The 25,622-nt window shown below is 39.6% G+C and overlaps 3 protein-coding genes across 3 annotated transcripts in view; all 3 read right to left on the bottom strand.

The window, feature by feature from the left end:
• areg (amphiregulin) overlaps positions 1–6,964 on the bottom strand; it is a 7,104-nt gene extending 140 nt beyond the window's left edge. The window contains exons 1-6 of the mRNA XM_080042017.1: positions 6,841–6,964; positions 5,910–6,080; positions 5,064–5,292; positions 4,385–4,552; positions 2,877–2,990; positions 1–104 (exon numbers count right to left, since the gene is read on the bottom strand). The exon at positions 1–104 is cut by the window's left edge and continues 140 nt beyond it. Coding sequence (XP_079898143.1) covers positions 2,897–2,990; positions 4,385–4,552; positions 5,064–5,292; positions 5,910–6,080; positions 6,841–6,877 — 699 coding nt within the window. The 5' untranslated portion in view covers positions 6,878–6,964 and the 3' untranslated portion in view covers positions 1–104; positions 2,877–2,896. The remainder of the gene's footprint in view (positions 105–2,876; positions 2,991–4,384; positions 4,553–5,063; positions 5,293–5,909; positions 6,081–6,840) is intronic.
• A 6,253-nt stretch (positions 6,965–13,217) lies between these two features.
• On the bottom strand, positions 13,218–20,667 carry LOC307261055 (proepiregulin-like). Its single transcript, XM_080041492.1, has 5 exons — positions 20,552–20,667; positions 16,161–16,244; positions 15,269–15,395; positions 14,928–15,074; positions 13,218–14,434 (listed from the first exon to the last, which is right to left on the bottom strand). Exons 1-5 carry the CDS (start codon positions 20,589–20,591, stop codon positions 14,368–14,370), a joined length of 465 nt encoding a protein of 154 aa, XP_079897618.1. The 5' UTR covers positions 20,592–20,667; the 3' UTR covers positions 13,218–14,367.
• A 1,178-nt stretch (positions 20,668–21,845) lies between these two features.
• epgn (epithelial mitogen homolog (mouse)) lies at positions 21,846–24,178 on the bottom strand. The gene is made up of 5 exons (XM_080050395.1): positions 24,103–24,178; positions 23,635–23,757; positions 23,001–23,121; positions 22,528–22,680; positions 21,846–22,204 (listed from the first exon to the last, which is right to left on the bottom strand). The coding sequence occupies exons 1-5, from the start codon at positions 24,134–24,136 to the stop codon at positions 22,150–22,152; spliced, it is 486 nt and encodes a 161-aa protein (XP_079906521.1). The 5' UTR covers positions 24,137–24,178; the 3' UTR covers positions 21,846–22,149.
• Between the last annotated feature and the right edge of the window lie 1,444 nt (positions 24,179–25,622).

Here is a 25,622-nt window from a genome sequence, read left to right as displayed (position 1 = left end):
TCTAACAAATTCTGAAAATAGTTTTTTTTACACAGCATCTAATGGAGCAGTCTATTCACTCTTCTTCAGACTTCAGACTCAGAGTCCGTCAATTGTTCCGCTGGCTGAGAAAAGAGAGAGAGAAAAGCACAAGTCAACAAATATGCAAACATATAGCTATGTTCTATGTTCTATGTTCTGTGCTTGTTTTTTCTAAATAAGAATTTTATGTTAAAGTAACACAAACTTTTCTTTCAATAATACAATTTAAATTTACAAAGTTAAGTGCTAAGATTTGGGCCACGTCGAATTCTTTCAAAAGAAGTCAGAGCATGAAAAAACAAATGCTTCGCCAACTAGATGCTTGTCAAAGGAAAATGAAATAGTTCAACGATTACTCATACTGTCCATTGTTCACATCAATCAATTGACTGACCGACTTCCTGCTTCAACTTTGACCTACTGTAGGCCTACTTGCCATGTTTGGATTACTAGCAGCATATTGGGTGTGCTCACATTTCATCAAGCGATTAAATTATATGGGTAAACTGGTGGCTTATTCAGTACTTTTCTAATTATCTAACCACTCCTTTCTTGTTATTGTCCTGTTGGACTTTGTCGCAGCACTGTTGACGAGTTCTCATAATCTCAGCAATTGCTTTGGTGATGGAACAATATTATCCTAATGTATATGACGGAAACTATCCGAAAGAAGTAGCCTGGCTATTGCCAGCTTAATCTTATTATTGAAAATGGGTCTGGAATCAATGTTGTCATTTCAGAGTTTTAAGATGTGGGATCATCGTAACTCAAAATGCCTCAGTGCGCAATTGGATAGACCTTCAACCAATCAGACCGATGATGGCCGTCGCTTCTCTGTCATCATCGTGTTAAGCCCGCCTCTAGCGCCTGGGCGTTTGTGAATGGTGACAAAATCCTTGGGATGAAGTAAACTGTGCTAAACAGGGGTCAAGGCCAGACTAGTTTGCAGTGCAGAGCCAAACCAAATCGCCGGCAGAGTCGGCTGGGTTCACCCAGGCTAGCAAAGAAGACCCAAGTCATTAAACATAAAACAATCCTTTAAAAACATTGATAATACTACTCAGTCTACAAACCAATAGAAGACTGTCAAGATTTGGATCATAAGACTGAATGACACGTAGCCTGGCTCTGCCCGCCTACCTACTTCCGCTCAATTTTCATTTCACTTCAGTAGTCAGTCTGGGGGTGGGGTGTGTTAGTGGGATTCTGCTCGTCCACATTTTTGGCGGTCCAATCAGCGATCAGAGCGAGTGGCTGAGAACGATGACGTCGAAGTCGCGCTCCAGTTTCAGTTGAATGCTGCGTTCCTTTATACTCGGAACTCGGAAATTTCCGACTTGGTAGTTCCGAGTTCCGACCTGTCTGTGTTCCAGTGCATCTGCTCGGGAAAGTATGGACGCCTACAACCTTTCTCATCCAAATAACTAAACGTTAGGGTCTAGCAAGTTACCGTTGCCAGGTACCGGTAGATCCATAGACTACAATATAGTGAAGTCGGAAATTTCCTATTTCCCTTTCCAACTGGAACGCACCGTCAGAAGCCGGCTCAAGACATACGTCACGACCAAACGTGATGTGATTGGTTGGCTAATGCAGAGTGGCACTGGGCAGATCCAATAGTTTTAAACTTCAACAGACACACGCCTCCAAGTGAGTGAACGTTTGCCAATTACAGCACTTCCAGACCTTCTGTACAAATGAAATGAAGCACGATGGTCTGGTTGGACCAGGCTAAATGACACGCAGGCTATGAGGAAAATGCTGCACGGCTGCATTGTTTGTCTCAATGCAACAAAAAAAATCTGTCTGTCTTAACACATAAAGTCTGCGTGTGTTGCTAATTGAGATTTGACCACAGGTAAGTGGAGTAATTGAGCTCTTATGTCAAGGCCATCACGTGTAGTCAGTGTTGTAGTACTGTTATTGTTGGGACACACACAGGTGAATGTGAGCGATCAAGTGTGTGGTTTTTTTCTTTTACGCTGGTATGCAGTGCAGAGATGGGACAGGCCGCCCACAGGCTTATCCAGCCTAATACCTCTAGTGGGGATTCCTCTTTACGTGATGCAACTCGCTGTGTTAACAACAACAACAGACGTACGGGCTCTTCTGTCACCCTCTGAGCCCACTCTTTCCTGTTAGGCTTTAGGATTCACGTGAGAAAGAGCCCAGACACCGCCCTCCGAGGACTTAAGCAAGACGTATTTCATCAAAATATGAACCACCGGAAAATACAGGAGCACCTGATTGCATGTCCTTCTTGCACAGTATCACAAAATCGCGTGCACATATGGCATTAACAGAGCTTCAGCTGGTTGGTTGCTTGGCAAAGGTTGGGTTTTTTTCTTTTCTTTTTTTTTCCTTTGTTTTTTTTTAAGGTTGGGGTTTCCATCACAGTCCCAGTGAGTGACTGCTCACCAAGCACCACCCCCTTTAGATGCTGGAGCATTACACCTTTCAAGTTCTCAGTACAATATCAACTTTTAATACTTTTCTTGATGGTTCTTTGATTGTAGAAAAAGGATTGATAAAAAGGCCCCTCATCTCTCTATCTGCGACAGTACAATTGTCACTAGCAGAACTTAGCAGCTATAGCTAACTAGCTAGTTCAGCTCATGTGAGTTGCTTGAAATCTTAATGTCATCAAAGCCTACTCTTCAATGTTCCAAGCGGAATCACTTGAGAATGTGTTTAAATATGTATTTGTTGGCAACAAATGTGATGTTGTAGGGTATGGTATGTGATGTGTAGTTTAGGTAAAGAAACAAATTGTAAGGTTAGCTATTTTATTCTACAATACCGGTATCTTTGTGCTGAAAAAAGTTGGTCATCATAACCACAGCAGAGCCACCTACCTCATGGTAACTTGATGCCCTCACACCACAACGTCCCCGGTGTGTTTCTGTAGCTTCTCCTGCTCTATCCCAGTTCCCAGGTAGGATGCCAAGAAGTTTTTATGTGATCTGTAACTACAAAAGACATGCAACGTGAGCATAAAAGCCAAGTTTACCTGTAGTTTTTGTTAAGATCATATCAGACTAATCTCTGTCATTTTCAAAGGCCGGAGCCCACGCATGGTCAGTTGCATTGCTTTGATCCTGTCAAGACAAAGGAAATTCAAGGCGTGTATTTTGTGTCTTTTCGTCAGCAATTTCAATGGATTGCAGCTCATAAAGTGTAGACTATTAATTATTCAAATGAAACCCTGTGACTATATAACTTTTGATTTTATGGCTGTTTTGATCTGATATGACATCGGAGGAAGTTTCACTCTCACAGTTTTAAGTTCTACTGCTGCTGCTGTTCACTGGACTATTGACGTTGTCCCACATTCCAACAATAGCTCTGGTTTGGTTACATATTGATAAGGAACTGGGATTATGACTTGTCACACCATGGCAGTAAATAATTGATTGAGGTTTGAAATCAGGTATGAGTAAAACATACATTCATTGATGTGACACCATTTATTGTGAAATTACAGATTTCACTAGGAGTCTACAATGTGAGTAAGAATGAGATGTGAAAGCTCTAGAAGTCCATTGAGTCCAATTTAGTCAAGGTGGTGAGCAATAGTGTGGGTGTGTTTGGGTGTGTTAATGTGCTTTTTGATGTGTCAGTGTGTTCTAATGCCAAGCAGTGCTCCTGGCAGGATGTGTGGATGGCAATGTGTGTTATGTTGGGATTCGCCAGGGTGTGGATAGTTGCCCCCCTGCATATTTGCCTAAAGCTTCAATAATCTCCCATAAACCGTTTTACAGAATAAAGGAGGGCTTTGTATCAAACCACTGGCATCAGGAAACGAGAAATATATATATAATTCAATGGGCGCTAAGGAGTTGAAAATAGAAAATTAATCAAATATAGTAATGAAATATTGAATACTTACATATGTTATCAACTGATTGTTTAACTGATAACTGGTTAAAGGACACATACTGCTGTATATTTCTTTGTACACTCTTTACTAATTATTTAAACATGAACGTTATTGACTGATGTTTTCCATTTTATTTGTGAAATGTCTGACAGACAAGTCATTTTCGCTGCTCAATATCATTTTCTCCATCTTTTCTTTTCTTCCTCTTTATCGCTGTATTGACAAATTTACCAATGAATGTGTACCCAAATGCTTATCAATGCCCCCACTGTTAGCTCAAGCTGATTTCAGAATGTCTGCAAAGGTACACATGTCGCTATCAGCACCTTAATTCATCTCTCATTGAGAAGTTTTGCCAGGAAATCCTGCAATGGTTTCCCACCTACAAACACTATAATGTGTTCTTCTGAAAACCTTTAGTGCAGCTTCTAAAATGAAAATATGTGTATGTGCAGTCAGTGCCACTTGCATACGCATACTCACTGAGCACAGGTCATCAGCAGGATGGCGGTGCAGCTGATGACAGACAGCACCACGGCGATGATGACTAGGACCGTCTGCACCATCTCAGCGTTGCTGCTCTGATCCTTGGTTTTGATGGTGCCCAGAGTTTGGATCCCACAGCGCTCCCCGTCGTAACCTTTCATGCATCTGCCAAAGTGAAGCGTTCACAGGACAAACTGATCAGCCAGTGAGCGGATGCAACATTGAACTAAAACTGTTACTCGGGTATTTGAAAAATTAATAACACTTTACAACAAGGGCACATTAATTAACTGTTACGGTAATTAATGCTTAGTTAAGGCTATTAACGGTCAGTTAATGTTTATTTAAGCAATAACTAAAAGTAAATGTTTAGTTCTTAACGGTGAGTTACTGTTAGGCATTAACTATGCCAAGTTACCTAACGCTTAGTTAAGCATTAACTAAGCATAACAGTTAGTTAATGCTTATTAAGCATTTCCTAAGCATTTATTAATGTTTACCTAATGATGAGTTAATGTTTATTATGTATTAACTAAGCATTAACTAACAGTAAATGAATGTACCCTTATTGTACAGTGTCACTGAACAATCTTTGAAGTTGATTCACACATATAAAACGTGAGGGATTTCATTTGAGGTTATTTGCAACTATAGAGTGAACTGACACTGTACTCACATGCACACTGGCTCCTGCAGACCCTCCATGTGCTTGCAGTAGCCGTGGATGCAGAAGCCCAGGTGGGTGGAGGTGCAGGGATCCTCTGTGGTGCTGTGAGTGGACGTGTGTCCGCTGGTGAAGAACGTGTGCTCGGGGTTGAAGGGAGTTGTGCTTTTGTTCCTGTGCCTGTTCTTCTTCTTGCCTTTGCCCTTCCTTTTCTTCTTCTCATCTTTACTGGGGTGTAACTCTGTGGTTGGGAGTATGGCAATTCAAGACGTCAAGAACATGGTCATGTGATCGACAAAGGCATCATTGGAAACTGCATTAGTGACTTGTGTTTCTTACTGTTTAGAAAAAAATAACTAGCTGTAACGTTGTTTGTTTACTTCAGAAAACGTACATCTACTGATGACAGATTTAGTTTTTGATTGGCTATACTACCAATGTCATATAAGCTTTAACCTAAATTTTTTGCATTTAAAGGTGCACTATGTAGTTTCAGGGGTGCGGGTTGGTTTACATTTTCAGAGCCTGCAGTTAGTTTACAAAACATATTTACACTAGATATATTTGTTTTGAATAATTCTATAATCATAAATCAAAACTAAATCATTTTGAGGAATCTGGAACCAAACTTAAGACTAGAACATGTGGGCCCTGCTGCTGAGAGAGACAGTAAATTTAAGGAGGCATTCTAACTTCAAACAGTGTTCTATGGATCCAATTTTCCTGTGAGGAGAGCTTGTTTATTTAGCTATGAGAACATATCTTAGAAAATGTTCATGTCTTTGACACATCCAAAGTTACACGTTGCACCTTTAAAATGGAGTAAAGAAATCGAACAAAAGGAGTTTGCTTTCATACCGAATAGGCTGAAATTTTCGTTGTCTCCTCCTGAAAGTTCTTCGTCTACTTCCAGCTCATCATCGTCCCTCAGTGTAGTCTGGAGGCCCTCCCCGGAGGCTGGACCGCCCGTCACTCCGGCAAGTTCACCGGAGGCCTCAGACTCCTGAGCACCAAGGGCTCTGCAGAGTACTGTGGAAGCAACAGATGATAAAGAGTGAAATCAGCATGTCCTGACCATGACAAGCAATGAGGAGCCATGAGGGTCAAAGTCTGCGTCTTATGGTGCACTTTAATGTGGCCTTCTATGTTTACACTCCAGAACCAAAACCCCTGTTTACTTTTCGTCCTAAGAAATAACCTGGAAAAAAACTCAAACTCAATTGATGAATTGATTTTCATTTGTTCTTCTTCAACACAAAACACCTGATGTTGCTCGGTGACTTTTCTGTTGACATTGCATTCAGAAAACTTGGCGTATATACATCTGACTCATCTATTCATCTTAAAATATCGACAGCCATCGGAGCTCGCAAAGAAGACATTGCAAGCACTGAAACCAGTACAACCAGTCCACACATCCACAGCTGCTTCAGAGCAAGAACAGTGATGATCATTCAATTAAACATTTGAAATATGTAGATCTTTGGCAGCGTCTGCATATGACCTGTTAATAATTTGGTCTACTGGCATACATTTTGAGAGCCAGAAAAGCGGCACTTCAGGCACAAACTCTTTTCTTTTGAACACATGACCATCTCCCTCCTTCCTGACAAGTCCTCACTTGCAGAGACATTTCTTCCTTCGAGTCCTCCTCTCTCCTCTTACCATTTTACATTTATCTTCTTTCCATTTCAGTGATTTACACTCTGCACACACAAATACACACTCACACACACACACACACACACACACACACACTCACAGAATAAAAGTACAAGTCCAGACTTACCGAAGCACAGGAGACAGGTGAGGACGAGAGTGTTCATATCCCAGGAAGAGTGTTGTGTGTATGACAGTCCTGCGCTTATCTGTGTGTGTGTTTCAGAGTGTGTGTGTGTTTGTCCCCTGCTGATAGAGGTTGTGCTTTGGTCTCTTTACCTCCACTGGGTGCAGCTTTTATAGACCAACGCCTGCCTCTCAACTCCATAGAGAAGGGTGTGTGTGTGTGTGTGTGTGTGTGTGTGTGTGTGTGTGTGTGCGTGCGTGTGTGTGTGTATGTGTATGTGTGTGTGTGTGTGTGTGTAAGACACATTCTGTATGTGTTTGTATGTGTGTGCGCACTTAAACACATTCTCACAGTTACATCCCAGAATGAAAGCGTGTGTATTTGTGATGCTTGTGTGTGTGTGTGTGTGTGTGTGTGTGTGTGTGTGTGTGTGTGTGTGTGTGTGCGTGCGTGCAATGAATAATCCGCCTCGGGCAACACATTTTGCACCTTGTATTCTCACCGTGACGGGGCTTCCATTGAATGAGACGCAAGAAGGTTTGAATGTATTCAGAGGCATTTCTCGTTGCCATTAAAACACACACACAGTGACATTTGTTCCTGCTGCTTTAACTGTTATTGCTTCCACTCGTCTCCCTCTTTGGTCATGAATAAGGCCATAATTAATGCATCAATCCATTAGTAAAGAACACACATACACACACTCACCACACAACTGGTATCATATGAAAAACTTGTTGCAAAAAACAACTATTGGTGATGTTGTTTTTCTTTATTTGTGGGATTTTTCAAAGTGTAATGAGTGTTCAAGTCACTTGGCAACGATACACACACACACACAAGTGTCACGTCAGCCCTTTACCCAAGGTTCAAAGATGGTCAATATAAAAGAATAACATGACATTTCTGGCAATAACAACGGCCATAAACACATGTTCTATGACCATATCAGGGCAAGTAGGTGAAGAAATGAAAATGTGACATCATGCAGAAAATGGCAGCAATTTCACCTCTGAATTTAGCTTTTTCGTTATTAATTGTTCCATTAATTATTTTCCATTTTTTGCGAAGAGCTGAATCACGTTCAGATAATTAATCCTCTCATGGTGTTTTTAAAAGGGCACAGCGGGCACAATTAGTTGCAGGTGTTGTATTGTTTAACAGGTTGTCTTTGTGCATCTGAATTGTCACGTACGTTGCTTTATTAAATGATGCATGGTGTTACTATTTCAATACGCTGTAACCAACAGAAAAGACCTTAATGTTTGGGCGGGGATTCTGCACTGAAGGGTGTGGTTATGTTGTTGTGTCTGTAGAGTGAGGCCGTCGCATAATTCATACTCCAGTGGAATCCAATAGAACCCTGCAAGGAATGCTGGGAGTCCATCTCATTCCTCCACGTCCTCAACAGCAACCAGGCACTGCTGGCATGTTATGTTTATAACCCCTGTGGAATGAAACTGTTTGGATTATGTGTGATGGCATTGGGGATATGTGATATGTCTTGTGTGGAAAGTCTGACACAAACGAGCCTGGAGAGAAGCACCTCATAACAGTAAACACGCTGCTTAGTAGCTAAGAGCGTGAAGGATGACAACTTTCACACAATTACAACCACGCATTCACTCACAAAGCATGCAAAATCAGTAGCTGACAGGATTGGAAAGGGAGTATTGCTCACGTGAAGAGCTAAATGCTAATATCAAAATGCTAACTTACTGGTTCCCCATCTTAGTTTAGCTTGTAAGCATGATGATGACATTTGATGATTAGAAATGAAACACAAAGCGCATCTGAGGCTGATTCGAATGTCAATGCAAAGTATTGCGAAAATGGAAATTCTGACCTGATGATAGCACTGGGGTAAAGCCAGGGGATTCCCAAAGTTATAACAATTCATGCTGAAAGTCAGGGCAACCAAGAATTACAAAATATGTGAAAACGGTGAGGTGGTCCTACGGAAAAAGTCACAGGATCAAAATAAAATTCATCAGAATTCATCCTCTGAGGATGAATCATGAATGAGAAACAAATTGTCAAGGCGATCCATCGTTAGCCTGGTCCAACCAGACCATTGTACTTAATTTAATTTGTACATAAACTGGTCTGGAACTGCTCTATTGGTGTCTGTTGAAGTCTAAAACTATTGGATCTGTCCGGTGCCACTCTGGATCAGCCAACCAATCGCATAACGTTTGGTCGTGACGTATGTCATGAGCCGGCTTCTGACGGTGCGTTCCAGTTGTACTGGGAACTCAGAAATGTCCGACTTCACTACATATTGTAGTCTATGGATCTACCGGTACCTGGCAACGGTAACTTACTTGAGCCTAACGTTTAGTTATTTGGATGAGAAAGGTTGTAGGCGTCCATACTTTCCCGAGCAGATGCACTGGAACACAGACAAGTCGGAACTCTGAACTACCAAGTCGGAAATTTTCGAGTTCCGAGTATAAAGGAACGCAGCATTCAACTGAAACTGGCGCGCGACTTCGACGTCATCGTTCTCAGCCACTCGCTCTGATCGCTGATTGAAAAGTCTGGCTGGAGAAGGAACCCATGAATATACCGCAGCCCCAGACGGACTACTGAAGTGAAATGAAAATTGAGCGGAAGTAGGTAGGCGGGCGGTGCCAGGCTAATCCATCGTCATAGTTGTCGAGATATTTCTGTCCGGACCAAAGTGGTCAACTGATCGACTGACCACCATAAGCCAGGCTACTACGCAAGTGTTATAGTCAAGAGCACCTAAACAGAGACTAGGTCATGACCCAGGCCAGAGTGTATCAAGACCAAGACAAGATATGGAGGGGTTGAGTTCAAGTCGAGACCAAGACCAAGGTAGGGCGAGACCGAGTCAAGACCAGCACCAGTCCAGTGTTAGTCCTACTCTGCATGACACACAAACCATAGGCACTCCTCAATGTGATCTGAATATTCCACATTGCTATAGAAACACAAAAAAACAAAGCCTCGTTCATTCACCTTATTTTATTGCTATATTCTGTAGATATGTGTATGTATTAAGTAATGTTCCCTTAGTTGTGTTCTTGAACGGTAAGTAAAATACATGTCCTCCTTGTCGTATATACAAAACTAAGTAACGATGTGGTCGCTTCTGAGATGACACGTGACCTTTAAAGAGTGGTATCGAGGCCAAGACCAGTCTTGTGTACTACAACAACACTGCTTGTAGCATGGCTACCAAAGATGACGGGGAAAATATGAACATGAATCAGACTAGAACTGCAAAACAAATGGCATATGTGATACACATGGAGGTTTTTGTTTTTGTTGAAGGACACGCGAGGATGCACCTCAATGCGGCTTCCTCTAACCACATTACTCACTCACTGCATGAGTAACCTACTATTAATTATGCCATAATCAGGTTATCGTGGTTAAATTAGCATAAGCACATTGCACGATTAGAGCAGCATTTCCTGGACATTGTATATGTTTATCCACAGGCTCTAAATTTAGAACAAAATGGAGTGGGTGTGTTTGTGGGTCCTTCTGTCTGTGTAAGCGCATGCTTATGTGTTTTTAAGTATTTACTAAATTGAGCAGAGTGTCTGCAGGTAAGTTAATGTTTATGTGCAATCATTGTTGTTCATTAACATACACAACTCATTAAGATGTGTGGGTCAGGTGTTAGAAATGGCTCATTGACTCTGGTTGAAGCAGTAATGAGGCTGCAGAAAGTTGGCCAGAGTCATTGATTAACTTGACACTTGGCCAGAGTCATTGATTAACTTGACACCAGACACTGCTCCCAGAATGACTGCCACGCTAAACATTTAGTACGTATTTTCCTGCATTATATAATTTGAGCATTTGAGTTTTTTACCAATAACAAAATAATTACATAGTCCTTGAAAAGCCTTTGCAGTCCTTTTAAATTTTTTAAAATTATTTGACCTTGACAGATGTAAAATGGAGAGTGTCATAAATGAAACTGGTGTCATAAATCCTAATTGTTACCAAGAAAACAGTTGTCGAGATGTAGTTCTCAGTTGAGTTTGTTTTGAGGGAACAAGGCACTTGCAATGGTTTTTGTTTCCTTAAGCCTCTCACATGTGAAAGAAGAAGTGCAACAACACGAAGGTAAGGAAACCCGTATACTACTGACCAGAGCCGGCCCAAGCCTTCAGGGGGCCCTAAGCGAAATATGATTAGGGGGGCCCTGTCCAATGTTAGCGCTGCTGAAACTATAGATCTTTGTTAAATATCATTCACACACCCAGTGTTTTCCGCTAGTGCCTCCACTGTGCGAAAATATTAGACAGCCGAGATTCAGACCCCCCCGGGAGATTTTTTTAACCTTTTTAAAGTGAAATGCATGAATCTGGTAGCCTGGCATTCCCAGACCTGCCACTAGGCGCTGGCAAATTAAATTTGCGCGCGCCAGAGCCCCTTATATGGTACTCTGGGGAGGACGTAACCGGATGACGACAGTGACGTGCATGCGACGTCAAAGCCGTGATAGTAAACATCAGAGATGGCTGTGGATATGTTGTGTGAGTTTGAGACTGCTTTGGCCTCGACCCTTAACGATTTGGAAGACGGCACTCAAATATTTCATTAGCAAGTAAGTGGAATGTTCTATTTTGCCGACCGACAACGGCAAACGTTTAATTTAACAGTTTAACAGCTGTTCGCTAAACGAAAGGGGCTTACGTCGCCTTGTGCATCGCTCTGATTGGTTGTAGTGCTATCCAACTGCGTGCAGTGGCATTTGAAATGCACGAGTAGGAGCCGCCCCTTGAGTTGGAAATTACTATTGATCGTCGCCAGACCCTCTATCGTTCAAGATATCAGGGTCTGGATTTCCAGGCTATGAATCTGGTGCACTTTGAGAGGAAAATTATAAGGCTAAATCTGATAAATTTTGTGTGAACAAATAATTTGGAGACACTGGGTCAGATGAATTAGAAGCTATTGAAGAAGGACACATGGATTTTCCATAAAAATATTAATATAAAATAAAATATTATGGAGGGTCCTCTGGGTTGGGCTTGGAGCTCTTTTTCTTTTACGGGACATATTTCTCTGTAATATAATGAATGCATTTAAGATAATCTTTTTTATTAGATAGTACAGCGTTGAAATGGGGAGACAGAGAGAGAGAGGGGGGATGACCTGCAGTAAAGGTCCACGGTTCGGATTCGAACCCGCGACCACTGCAACGAAGGCCGGAGCCAATATGGTACGCGCTCCAATGAATGCATTTAAATGCAGTGTGAGGAACTAAGCAGAAGAACTCTGTTGTCCAGCTACTGTATCTTTTTTTCCACAGACAAGGCTGAAATAGGCTATAGACTATACACAGTGCATGGGCAACTGAGGGCAGCCCCATTTCCAATTGTTTTTAAATAAACTCAATACACACTGTGCATGGATGTGAACGTGACATGATCAGATATTTTCGGATTTCCTCCCAGATGAACTGATTACATTTTTAGGCTATTAATTATCTAGACCAAAACATTTTATTCCTTTTTTTGTATGATAACTCACATTTGCATAATATGATGTTAATATCAAACACACAAACTAAAAAAAATATATATATATTTTTTTTTTGTAGGGGGCCCCCCAGGCAGTCGGGGGCCCTAAGCGGCCGCTTAGTGCGCTTATGCCTCGGGCCGGCTCTGCTACTGACCCTTTACTGTTCTTTTAAATATTTTAATGGATCGTTCTTAAATGCTATTTTTTATGTCTAATCTTGATGTGTTTTATGCCCCTGTAAATCATTTTGAATTGCCTTGTGTCTGAATTGTGTTACATATACTTGCCTTTCTTTGTCATGAAATGTGATGTTATTGTATCTAAATGTCAGTAAAGGTGACAATTATGTATGTTCCCAGTTTTAGAGCGATGGTGGAGTCATGATCGGTGCTACAGTGTGAGCATGTATTACTAATTAAAAGGTTTCCTTCCTTTGTTATTAGCCAGTGGTAGGCCTTGATGTTGGTTTTAAGTTTGTATCGTTTTTTAAACTCACACATTTTGATGTATAGCAGGCCAGGAAAATAGTGTTAAGTGTCAGTGAGCAAGTAGTAATTGAAATCTTTAGAGGCCTTTTGACTTTATAAAGCAACTCTTGAGTTTTAGAGTAGAGGTATTAGGTAACACTTTACAATAAGGTACACAAAAAAGAGTAGCTACTGTTCCAAAAAAGAGTAGTTACCCTTCCAAAAAAGAGTAGTTACTGTTTTAAAAAGAGTAGTTACTCTTCCAAAAAGAGTAGTTAACCTTCCAATAAAGAGTAACTACTCAAAAAAGAGTAACTACTCTTTTTTGGAACAGTTTCCTGGTACATCTGAAATTAATGTCATATCATGTCAAGAAACATTGTGTAGCATTTAGTGGTAATCTGTAAGGTTTTTTTATAAACATTGGATCACGCAGAAGAAACATTTGAAAACTGTGGTTAAAGACTTGAGAAGAATGTGAAGGCTCTCAGCTGTACCCTTCAGACAACAATGTCATATGAAGTGAATGTGAATGACACAGGAACATAAATTCATACAGTTGTAACGAAAATAAAAAATAAATTCAAGTTGTATTAATTTGTGTTGCTGTAACAACTTCCAATGTAGTTACACATTAATACTTTACAATAAATTATCAAAAGGAAAATACTTTTAAAACTTGACAAAGTCTCAAATAATTCAACACAGAATTGCTATACTCAGTGTTGGAGTAGAATGGCAGTAAAAAATTAGCAGAATAGCTATTTATTAACATTCACCAGGGCTACAAAGAGCAAAAAACAGCAATAAATACAAGATGTTAGAAATAAATAAAAAAATATGTAAAACAGAGTACAACTGTACTGTAGGAAACAACACAGAAGGCAGCTAGATGGTTAAGATCATTTTGATTTGTAATACGCTTTTTCTTTTTTGATCTTTGTGGCTGATTTTAAACAATCAGGTGATAAAAAGGCAGAAAGCCTGACGTGAAAATACTACACCATAGTTGCTTTATGGTAATTTCAGTCATATATGCTGTCATATCTGAATTTCTAATAGCATGGATCACTACGAGGGGTCCTAAAAGGTTTGTCAGTCATGTTGGTACACTCTTGCCTTTTCATATTTGTTCAAACTTTCACATTTCTCCATGTATTTTCCACCACCCACTATCGTTGTGGGAAGTGTAACCGACAGAAACAGTTTTTTGTGTGTCTCACCATTCATCTTTTCAAACATGGCGGCAGCAGGTGCTGAAACACTACAATCCCAGCCACACAAAAAGCTTTTTGAACGTTATAATCTCTTTGTGTCCATATACCAGCTTTAATAAAGTGTTCTTTCAGTAGGAACAATCCAGTAAACCAGCCACGTCAGAAATAGTGAAAAAAAAACTAGGCAAAATCCTGGTTCGTCCTTTACAGCGTGTGGTGCACTGAGAGAGAGAGAGTGTGTGTGTGTGTGTGTGTGTGTGTGTGTGTGTGTGTGTGTGTGTGTGTGTGTGTGTGTGTGTGTGTGTGTGTGTGTGTGTGTGTGTGTGTGTGATCCTCTAGGCAGTCTGGACTCCTTTGTGACCCTGTTGCTTCTGCTGACGTGAGAATTTGTTTCTCTTATACCTGTAAAAAAAAAGAAGAAAGATAGATCAACAAAATGCGTTTTAAAAAGGCACTAACCAAATAATTTAATCTGTAATTAAAAATGTTTTAATCCTCAGAAAGACCCGAAAACTGAATGCAGTTTCAAATGTCAAGGGCAATGGCCTTGAGTTACTAATCACCTTCTGTAGAAGTACATGTCTCAGCATGAAATAGGATGTTGGGGAAGACGTATGTCATGACGGCTTAAATATCTATGATCACACGCTATTTTGCTGAATTTGCATAATCAAACTGGGACCAAAAGACACAAAGGTGTTTTGCTTAATATTTGGTTTATAATATGAGACATTTATAAGACTCAATCACTCATCACGCATGCGCTCACGCACTCTCTCTCACACACACACACACACACACACACACACACACACACACACACACACACACACACACACACACACACACACACACACACACACACACACACACACACACACACACACAGCCTTACCATTTGCAGCAGAAGTACAGCAGCCCAGCCAGACCTATAATCATCAGAATCACACAGAAAACTGTGACAATGATCTGCTCTTCTGCCATTGGCTGAACGATGAGTTCCACGTTGCCACATCTGGGGCCGTTAAAGCCACTCTCACAACTGCAAAACAAAGAGAATTGTTATACTGCACTTGATCACACAGCAGTGAGATACAGTCAGATACACACACACACACACACACACACACACACACACACACACACACACACACACACACACACACACACACACACACACACACACACACACACACACACACACAAACAAACACAGACACACACAGAGGGTCGTACTTGCAGTGGTGTTCGTCGATGTCCACCAGAAACATGCAAAGGCCTTTGTTCAGGCAATAGTTTTCATGTGTGCTACCACAGTCCTCTGTGGAACGCTTCACCACATGAGGGCGCTCCTCTCCCGGCCCTGAAACCAAACAACAACAAGGCAGCTGTTAGTTAACCTCTTTACAGGAAGACCTGCAGCATTTTCACTAGGTGGTCCTATGTTTGCCCTCTCAGATAAAGTAACGTATGTTCCATATATGTGATAATAAACTAAGCCCCAAATCTGAGCATGAATCTAAATCTATTTTTTACATTAAAAGGTGCAATCATTTAGATTTGAGGATTGCAGAATCTGTCAAATAGTTTAAATAAATGAAATCTTTCAAAATGTGTTAGATGTTCCATTTGTTTAAGAGCAGCAATGCAATTAATGTGCAACTATATCCATAATCGATTCATTGTTTCATACAAAGCAAACATTGGATAGCTCTAAGTCCTTACATGTAACTGTATCTGCTTTGAAAATAATAGTTGACTGAATATCTTCGGGTGCACTGTTGGTCGGACAAAGCTAGAAATTCTGATATTGAGATGCATTTTTCACCATTGTCTACCTTTGTTTCATTGTTTCATAGACCAAAAATTGATTAATTGAAATGTGACGTATGAATAAAGCCTCTTAAAAACACCAAAAAACTAAATGCAAATAACATCATCAACAGTTATCAAGAGCATATCCCCTATGAGATCATTTCTCGTTATTGAAATGCATTACAACAATACTTCAAATTATTATAAGTTTTCACTCATCCTTGCACATTGATTGTACTTGACCAATCACTTGATCTGTTTTCGTAGGAAGTTGCAAATCAAATCAAATCACAGTAGTGGTCCGGGTATATACCTGCAGAGAGCAAGGCGCTGTCTGCAGTCTGCAGTCTGGATGAAACACTATTGGTGAGGACATATGGCCAGAGCAGCATGACACCTGTTGAAGAGAGAGAATTGTTCTATATTATGATATTAATTAATTACTTGCTAAAGGCTATATCCTTTAGCCCTCTACAGCCCAACATGATTTGTATTTGCTCAGCTGTTTAGATCAGACACCACACTAGCATTAAAGGTGGAGTCAGTGATTCTGGAGAATGCTTGTAGTTAAAATCACTTCTTGTCAAAATCAGTGAATCTAGATCCGCTACCTGTCCGTACTCTGTGTGTGCTAAAAAAAATACTGTTAATACCCAGCCAAGGCTCTGCATAGGGGTGTGTTGCTATGGTGCGCCACATTTGTTTACATAACAGTTTACCAAAATTGCTGACTCCACCGTTAAAGACAAATTCAATACTCAAAAAGACAACAAGAAACGGCAGATTCCCTTTTTCTAGTGTGTGTAAACTCTGCCAAGTAGGACATGCATGGTGTGGCTCGTGTTGCCCAGCCCACATGCCTGTATCGGCCTGCACAACTTTATAACACGCTGCATTTGTATACGCCCACATTCCTGCAGGCAGGAAGGAAAACACAAGAAACTGGATGCAAGATGTGTCTGGTTACGACTGGTTATGACTCTAGATATAGCCCAGCCATCGTTTTCACTTAATTTGTGTTCTTGTCTGTTGTTATGGGTGCAGAGATATTTTTCCTCTGGGTTTTGTGTGAGAGGAGCAGGGCTGGTTGTTGGGTGTTTCTGACAAGGCTGGTTGCTATAATTACAGTGCACTCGAGGTGGAAGTGGTGACGAAGCGACTTCTTTATTACTAATTGGTAATTAGTTTAATCAGGCCATTTATATCATGACACACTGTCTCACTCTGACCTGGCGCGCCAAGAGCCAAATAGGTTTCTGATACCAATCCCACCTCGTTGCATTGATTTGGATGATAATTACACCTATATTTTCCCAACAGTTCACACAATTACAACTCTGTGCACACATTTGAATCTTTTACTTGAAAAAGTTGTATATGAAACATGCTGGGTTAATTCAAATGTTAAAGTCTATGGTAAAGTTGAACAGGGCCACACCAGGATTAACTTTATATGACCCACATAATCACGAGTAGTACAAGCAGGGCATAGTTTATCATTGGCACTCCAAACATGACCAATAAGAAACTGTCAGTCAAAACAACAACAAAAAGGGAGGAATAACAGCCAGGGGTTGCATGTTATTACTTGAAAAAGATTGTGTTATGAGTCGTGAAAACGGCCAAAATATTTGTGAAGTGATCAAATGTCACATCAGCACATGCAGTGTTTGTGGCACTCAGTGTTGGAAAGTAACCAAGGGGATTTACTCATTTACACTTGCACAAAGGTGCTACTAAGAGACTTTTAAATATTTCTGAAACATTAAAATTTTTCCTCTGATGATCCTACGTGACATGTAACAGCAAACGAGACCATCAGTGCAAACAACGCTATTTTTATATAGTTTTTCTTAGAGTCTTTGTCATGGATACGCTCACCCAGGAACTACAGCTGGCGTAGTAAAGACAGTACCGCTTTTATCCGTAGGGGGTGGAAGAATTAACACACACTGAAAGTTCCTCGGAGCACCTTTAAGCACAATTTTGAGGTACTTGTATTTTGAAAATTCCCATCTGTTTGACTATATCCAGAGGGAAATATGTTGTAGCGTACTGTATACTCCATTTGCCAACATAGATTTTTAGCGCTGCAGTCGTTTGTTTGTTTTCCTCCTGATTGTTATGGAATGGGTTAATTCATTTTTGCCTTGTGGGCCTTTTATGAAGAAGTCGATTCGGTCGTGCACGTTTCAGATGACTTGGAGTTGCTCGCAGCTGATTTCCTGCTCTAAACATGTCAGTGGTTCCTCCTATTAGTACAGGCATTTTGTGAGAAAATATGGGTGGACCTCAAAAATTGCAACAGAAACCATTTAAACTGTTTTTGACTCATGAATATGTAATTAATAACATACTAAAAGTCTTAAGGAATCCAAGTGTGGAAAGTTATTTTCTAAGGGGTTTCTTAACCATACCTTTATGTCAATTTTCGGCTTCCTAAAGTACTGTTTTATGGTAGAGGGGATATGTGCAAAATAGTTAACCTTTTCAGAAAAGCTTGAAACTTGGTACACTTATACAGTTTGGGGCTCTGAACATTTTCAGATATTAAGCCATTGCAAAATCGAATCATGGTATTCAGGGCCTTTACTGAAATAAAAGTTGTAATCCAAAAGTGTATATACTCCATTACATTAAAGGTGTGACTGACATTTTATTATAGATTATTGGGTGATTAGTGCTGATGCATTCAGGTGGTAATGGTGGTTTTGGAGTCAGATAAAGGCCTTTGCCACATACCTGTGTTAATGAGTTGAGGCACAATATGAGGTCAGAGCCTCAGGGATGCTGAAGACCGGGATTTGAAGATTTATTATCCTGACTGCACAATGTACTCTGTTGTTTTCTTGTTGGGTCAGGTCTTATCTATAAAAACGTCATATCAAACTACAGAAGGAAACATTGTATTCTAGCTTGTATAAACTGATGAGTACGCAGTTGTGATGGAGGAATAGCTCAGATTGTGTAAATCAATGTAGAGCAGAGTATTGATGTTAATCAGGAATACTAGTAAAATAACTGCATATACATACCAGGTAGTATCTGCAACATGTGCTTTAAAGTTACAAGAGTGAAGTCTCTCGCTTTGAAGAAAAAATAATCGTCGCATATATTTCAATACAGACACTATTGGGTTGTTAATGCCTCAGCAGCATTTTAGAAAAAAAAAAAGATTCAAATCAAGAGAAAAGACCAAAGACTCTCAAGACGTATCTTCAGATGTATCTTGTGACCCTTTGGACTGGGGCCAGACTCATAGGTTGGAAACCTCTGAACTACCGTTATGAATATAAAGTATTTCAAAGTAGATCCACTTCTACCAGCCAATAATAAAATGCTGCTGAGGCATTAACAACCCAATAGTGTCTGTATTGAAATGTATGCGACGATTATTTTTTCTTCAAAGCGAGAGACTTTACTCTTGTAACTTTAAAGCACATGTTGCAGATACTACCTGGTATGTATATGCAGTTCTTTTACTAGTATTCCTGATTAACATCAATACTCTGCTCTACATTGATTTACACAATCTGAGCTATTCCTCCATCACAACCGCGTACTCATCAGTTTATACAAGCTAGAATACAATGTTTCCTTCTGTAGTTTGATATGACGTTTTTATAGATAAGACCTGACCCAACAAGAAAACAACAGAGTACATTGTGCAGTCAGGATAAAAAATCTTCAAATCCCGGTCTTCAGCATCCCTGAGGCTCTGACCTCATATTGTGCCTCAACTCATTAACACAGGTATGTGGCAAAGGCCTTTATCTGACTCCAAAACCACCGTTACCACCTGAATGCATCAGCACTAATCACCCAATAATCTATAATAAAATGTCAGTCACACCTTTAATGTAATGGAGTATATACACTTTTGGATTACAACTTTTATTTCAGTAAAGGCCCTGAATACTTCCACCACACAGCAAATTAACCCTTGAATTGAATTGAATGGAATTGGTATAAAAAATAAAATTCTGCAGTCAAAAATATCCAGAGATTATTATTATTATTATTATTATTATTATTATTATTATTATTATTATTATTATTATTATTATTATTATTATTATTATTATTTGTAGTAGTAGTAGTAGTAGTAGTAGTAGTAGTAGTAGTAGTAGTAGTATTATAGCTACATAACTGGACTAATAAACATGTAGCATTTTACTGTTGTATTTTGACAAAAAGGAACAAATTACACTATAATTCTTTACTATAATTTAAATAATATAATGATATAGCCTAATGTTGGATATAATGCATTATATTTTAAAAAACTGATCTTGTGTTTTGTGAAATTGCAATCTGTAAAGTAACTAAAGCTGTCAAATAAATGTAATGCAATAAAAGGTATAACCAAGGAAATGTATCCTATTGGAATACGCCTAGAAGTAAATAAAGAAGCATAAAATACTAAATACTCTATTAAGGCAACAGTAGGCCTACTTCAAAACATGCACATGCTTAAATGTATTTCGTTAGTTTAACAAATGAATATTTTGATGACAAGCTTTATCCAGAATCACTGACTCCACCTTTAAAGCTCAGTCGTTCCCTTCGCACTGTTTAGCTTTTAAAGCACATTTCATGTTTCGGATCTCTACTCTGCATTTTACTATACGCGGCCTTCAGTTTCAAACAAACACACGTGCGAGCCATGGCTTACTTCCTATCAAACATTAAGAAACAACTTACCGATAAGTGAGAGGATCGCCGGAGCCTTGCTGTTCCCCATTTCGTCGCTGACAGGTCACTAACAGGAGACTTGCTGGTGGCGCAGGTGGGGAGCCGGTGTCTGGGTTGGAGACGCTTCCGACTGGTTATTAAAAAAACTGTTAAGTACGGGGTGTGTGTGGGGGGAGGGGGGGCAGACAAAAAGTGGAAACCAATGGGCTCGAACCTGCGGTCTGGGTGTGGTGACGGGACTTCACACTTCAAAGCTGGCAATGAGAGTCAGACCCTTCAGGCGCAGAGACAAGGAGCGGCTGACAACATTCAATCACTGATGGACATCTAGAAACCAACAGTCTGATGGAGAATTCCGATACTTCACAAGAGAAAAAGTAGTTCTACGACTACCACAATGGAAAAATACTTCATTATAAGTAAAAGTACTATATATTATTAATTTGATATATTATGCATCAGAATAGCCTCTGTCTGAGTTGTATTATAATTTATATATAACGGGTTGGTCTTGGTGGGGCTAATTTAACTCTAAAACCTGCGACAACAATGCATTGGATTTTAAAAGCTAAAAATACAATATTACCATCTGAAATGTATAGTGTAGGAAAAGTATGCAAAGTAGCATAAAATGTCAACACTCAAGTTCAAGTACTATATCTATTGAGTTAAAGTATTTTTAGTGTCTTTCCCATGTTGCAGATATACAGTTCATGCGTAGTGTTTTTTTTATGTTTACTAATATATTATAACTCTTTATTTAGAATGTTTTTTTCATTATTAGGCATTTAAAAAGCACAGTTCTGGACTTTGCACATACAACAATAATGACCCTGAATAACTTTTCAGGTTTATATAATATTTATTCATTGTCTTTTTTCAATTGTCCTCGTTCACTGATGTGATTTAAATTGTTGCATGGTCAGTGTTTTAGGTGCCTTTCTGTACTGTTTATTTAAAATCATTTGATACTATATTACAGTTTGTTTTCCGTGGATCAATGGGCATTATCTCTTCATCAGAGTACAGGTTATGCATGAGAAACAAACAGGCATAGACCACTTTTTTGTTATTATTCGTTATGATATATTCTATAAGATGATGGTAACTGAAGTATCGCTTGCCAAAATGAAAAATAGCTTTTGCGTGTACAACCAGCCAATTAAATTAAAACTCCATCTCCTTAAGTAATAATACAATGTGTGTGTGTGTGTGTGTGTGTGTGTGTGTGTGTGTGTGTGTGTGTGTGTGTGTGTGTGTTTACTCAGCTTTCACCGACAGAAATTCAATCAACACATGAATGTAACATTTTAAACATTTATTAAAACAACTTAAATAAATTGGACCTTTGAAATAAGTTAAATGACACATTACAATAAATAGTCCTATTTATACTTTTAAGGACAATAAAGTGATGGTTTTTGACATCACACAAGGCTGACTCAGATGTAATCCGTTCTCTTAAATGCCTCATAAATCATGCACTGTCAATGCTGTGTTCTAAACAGTATGATGACATGTTGTGGTGTAGGATCCTGCGATGAGTGAAATATGGAAACAGTGGTGTCGAGGATGAAGATAATGATTAACGATGAGTTGCAGTGGGTTCACACAAACGGCTCTGATGGTGCCGATTTTTTTAGTGCGGCTGATTTTTTACACCTGTTGGGAAGAAAAAAAAATCATGTGAATTAGAACTTATTCTATTGTTCCTGGTAACAATTCAAAAAAATGTTTTAAACATATTCATGTGTTCATGTAGGATAACTTACTGGAAAATAAACCAGCACTAAAATTATGTTTATACCGTAATCAGAGGGTTAATAACTGTAAATCACAAAACCTTAAAAAAATAAATAAAAATAGGAAATTAAATTCATTTTTGACGGTACGTTAGGAGGCATCAATTCTATAACATTATATTTATTCGGCTTTTCTGTGGCCCTCTTCCTTCACACAAGCCCAAACTGTATGGAGAAACTCACCTCTTATAGGTACAGCAGGCAATTATGAAGACCAGGAAAAAAGTTAGCATGACTGCCCCAATACCGAAGCCAATCAGTTCCTCTAGCTCAGGCAGAGTGCGGGTGTGATCACTAAAGAAGAGGCAGCGAGTCCCGCCGTATGAAGACGTGCAGCTGCAGAACAGACAGAGATAGAGAGATATGTGTTAGTGCATTCCAGGTGAACACGAACCAACATGTGCATGTACAGTTGATAGATGAGATGCTGCATTCACACAAAATATTATCAAGATACACCGTAAATCTGCAGAAACGTGTGTTTGTTTGTGTTGCGTGTGTGTGTTTGTGTGTGTGTGTTTGTGTGTGTGTGTGTGTGTGTGTGTGTGTGTGTGTGTGTGTGTGTGTGTGTGTGTGTGTGTGTGTGTGTGTGTGTGTGTGTGTGTGTGTGTGTGTTTGTGTGTGTGTGTGTGTGTGTGTGTGTTTGCACTTCTTACATGCAAGAAGGTTCTTCACTGTCTTGGGGGTATATGCACTTTCCACCATTTTCACAGTAGTTCTCATGTTCGCTTGCACATGATCTGTGTGAGCGCAGAACCCGGGGTCCCTCCATACTGCCTGATGAGACAGAGACAGAGAGAGCATAGTCATAATCAATACAGGTGGTCAATTATCATATTTTAACACAGGGTATAAGGGGCCCATTTGTGTGCCCCTATACTCTGTGTTTGCTAAATGATAAAACAATAAAATCAATAAATGATTGATTGACTAACTGATTAGTTTAAAAGAAAAATACGATTGTGAGCAATGACTGCATTTTTTATAATTTTTTGCTTTTGTTTCCCCCTCCTCCCCATTGTGGCAGGATGTGTGACCCATTTGTTGATGGGTTAATAATTCATTGATCATTCATTAAGTGGCACAAATCGGCCCCCATACACCTATATTCCCCACACTGATTTCTAGTCCTGGAAAAAAATGCAAATGTTTTTCAATTGTTCGTCTGTTAATTTGCACAAGACTCTTTACACGTTTAAAAGGCAAATGGTGTCTACACCGGATAAAATATATTTAATTTGCATGTTTTCAGATGTTCAAGCCGACTCAGAACTCTTTGACGACACTTACTGTTGTTAAGCTGTGTGGTGACGGACACAGCAGGAGTTGCTGTGGTCTGCAGGATGTCAGGCAGAATGACAGATTGTCCCGCTGTGGTCAGGAGAAGCAGCACCATCACTGCTGAGAGGAGGCCTATGGAAGGTAACAACACAATCAATTTAGAGGATTATATATCACTGTACAAAAGGGTTTACTTTTGCTCACTTGAGCTGAAAAACTCAGTCGGTATACCTAATTTACAAATGCTATGATTCTGCCTGCAATGTGGTATAACGACATTCCAGTTTTCTACATTGTTGGAAAAGGTTACACAACCAGAACACACACATTTCTTGAAAATTTAAAATAACAGTATACTACCATAATCAAGCACTATTCATGCAACTTCCAAGTAATTTAAAGCGTCTACAAGAATAGGTTTCTCTCCTCAATACTTTCATGTCAAATTGACACCACAGAGTTGAACCAGAAACGTACCCTTCTCCAGGTATGTCTGTCTTTGTGTAAACATCTTGTCTTCTGTCCGTGTGATCTCTGATGTTCTCAGCTCAACTCCTTCTGTGTGATAAACCAGAAGCTTTTGCTGAGTTTATATACAACGCTCCCAGCTACTGAAAGGATTTTAACAACCAATCACCGCTGAACAGAGGATTTTTTTACATATTTCCCTCTTATTTTTACCAGCTTTCTGCATGCACGGGCAAAGTCGAAAAAGGTGTATGATGATGATGGTGGGTAATGCATGATTACCCTTAAGCTATCCAAATGTGGTTGCGTCTTTGGATGTCTCTGAACCGACGCAAGCCCTTGGAAGATTGATAGATCCATGCCTACTTTGCAGTTTTGAGAGGTTGCTTCATTGTCGATTATGGGTGTTGTGAAAGCCTCAATTTCTTCAGATGGGTTATTACAGACTGAAGGTTTTAACACGTTTTTTTGTGGGGGCCCTTTACTTTATGTATGACGGGTAAAGAGAAGACGCAAAGATAAGTACCGGTAAGCAAGCTGGATAGAGGGATATTATAGTAGGGTCGCAGGGCATAAACCCCTCATTACCAAGACAAATCCCCACGTAAGAGACATGTGGGTGAGTGAATGTGTGATGTTCACAATAGAACAATGCAGGTACAATGAAGTGAATCTTATGTTAAAGCCTTTGACGTCACCAGAGCTCAACCCAATTGAACTCCTATGGGAACAGCAACGAGTTAGACATTATGAAACACCATATGCGTGTATACCTTTTGGAACAATGGTGTTCATCCCTCCAGTAAAGTTCCAGAGACTTTGAGAGTCAATGCCAAATAGTTATTAAACATTACTAAAATACATTATTTTGGTTGGATTGGGTTTGGTTTGGCTGGTATTTTGGTCATTTTAGGTCAAGACGCTTATGACTTAATGACAATGTCACCGGTCCAAGGACATTTCTTATACCACTCCCTCTACATCTGTAAATCAGAAAAAAAAGACTGAACAACACAAACAGACTGAATCTGGAATGTTCAAAAATGAACCAAAACCACTTCAGTAGAAAAAATATTAGTCTAAATCCTTAAAAACGTTTAAATAAATAAATGCACAAATTCTAAATATAAACAAAGTATATATCAAGTATGTTTCCCAGCAGATATGTAGTCTTCAGTCTTGAGGATATTTAAAGTGACTACAAGGAGCTTTCAGTTTGTGTTGATTGTGGAGCCCCCTTTGGATTAAAGCAGTAGTGTTCTTACACCATCAGAGCCTGATGTCCTCAAGATCTTTGCGAGCGCTTCTGGCAGATGCGCCACGATGAGTTGAGGGTTTTGTTTGCCTTTACAGGCAATTGGAAAACCCTTACCCAACATTTAAAAGTTCCTTGTAGTCTCTTTAAATAAAATAGTTTGAGATGTTTGGCAAAGTGTGTGTGTATGTTTGTGTTAAAATAAATGAATTGATGTGTGTGTGTGTGTATGTATGTATGCATACACGGTTTGTACTGTATATCATTAAATAAA

This window comes from Ammodytes marinus, assembly GCF_949987685.1.
Source record: "Ammodytes marinus genome assembly, chromosome: 2".
NCBI lineage: Eukaryota > Metazoa > Chordata > Actinopteri > Uranoscopiformes > Ammodytidae > Ammodytes > Ammodytes marinus.
The sequence above is the reverse complement of the archived record's forward strand: the minus strand, read 5'-3'. Positions and strand labels throughout refer to the sequence as shown.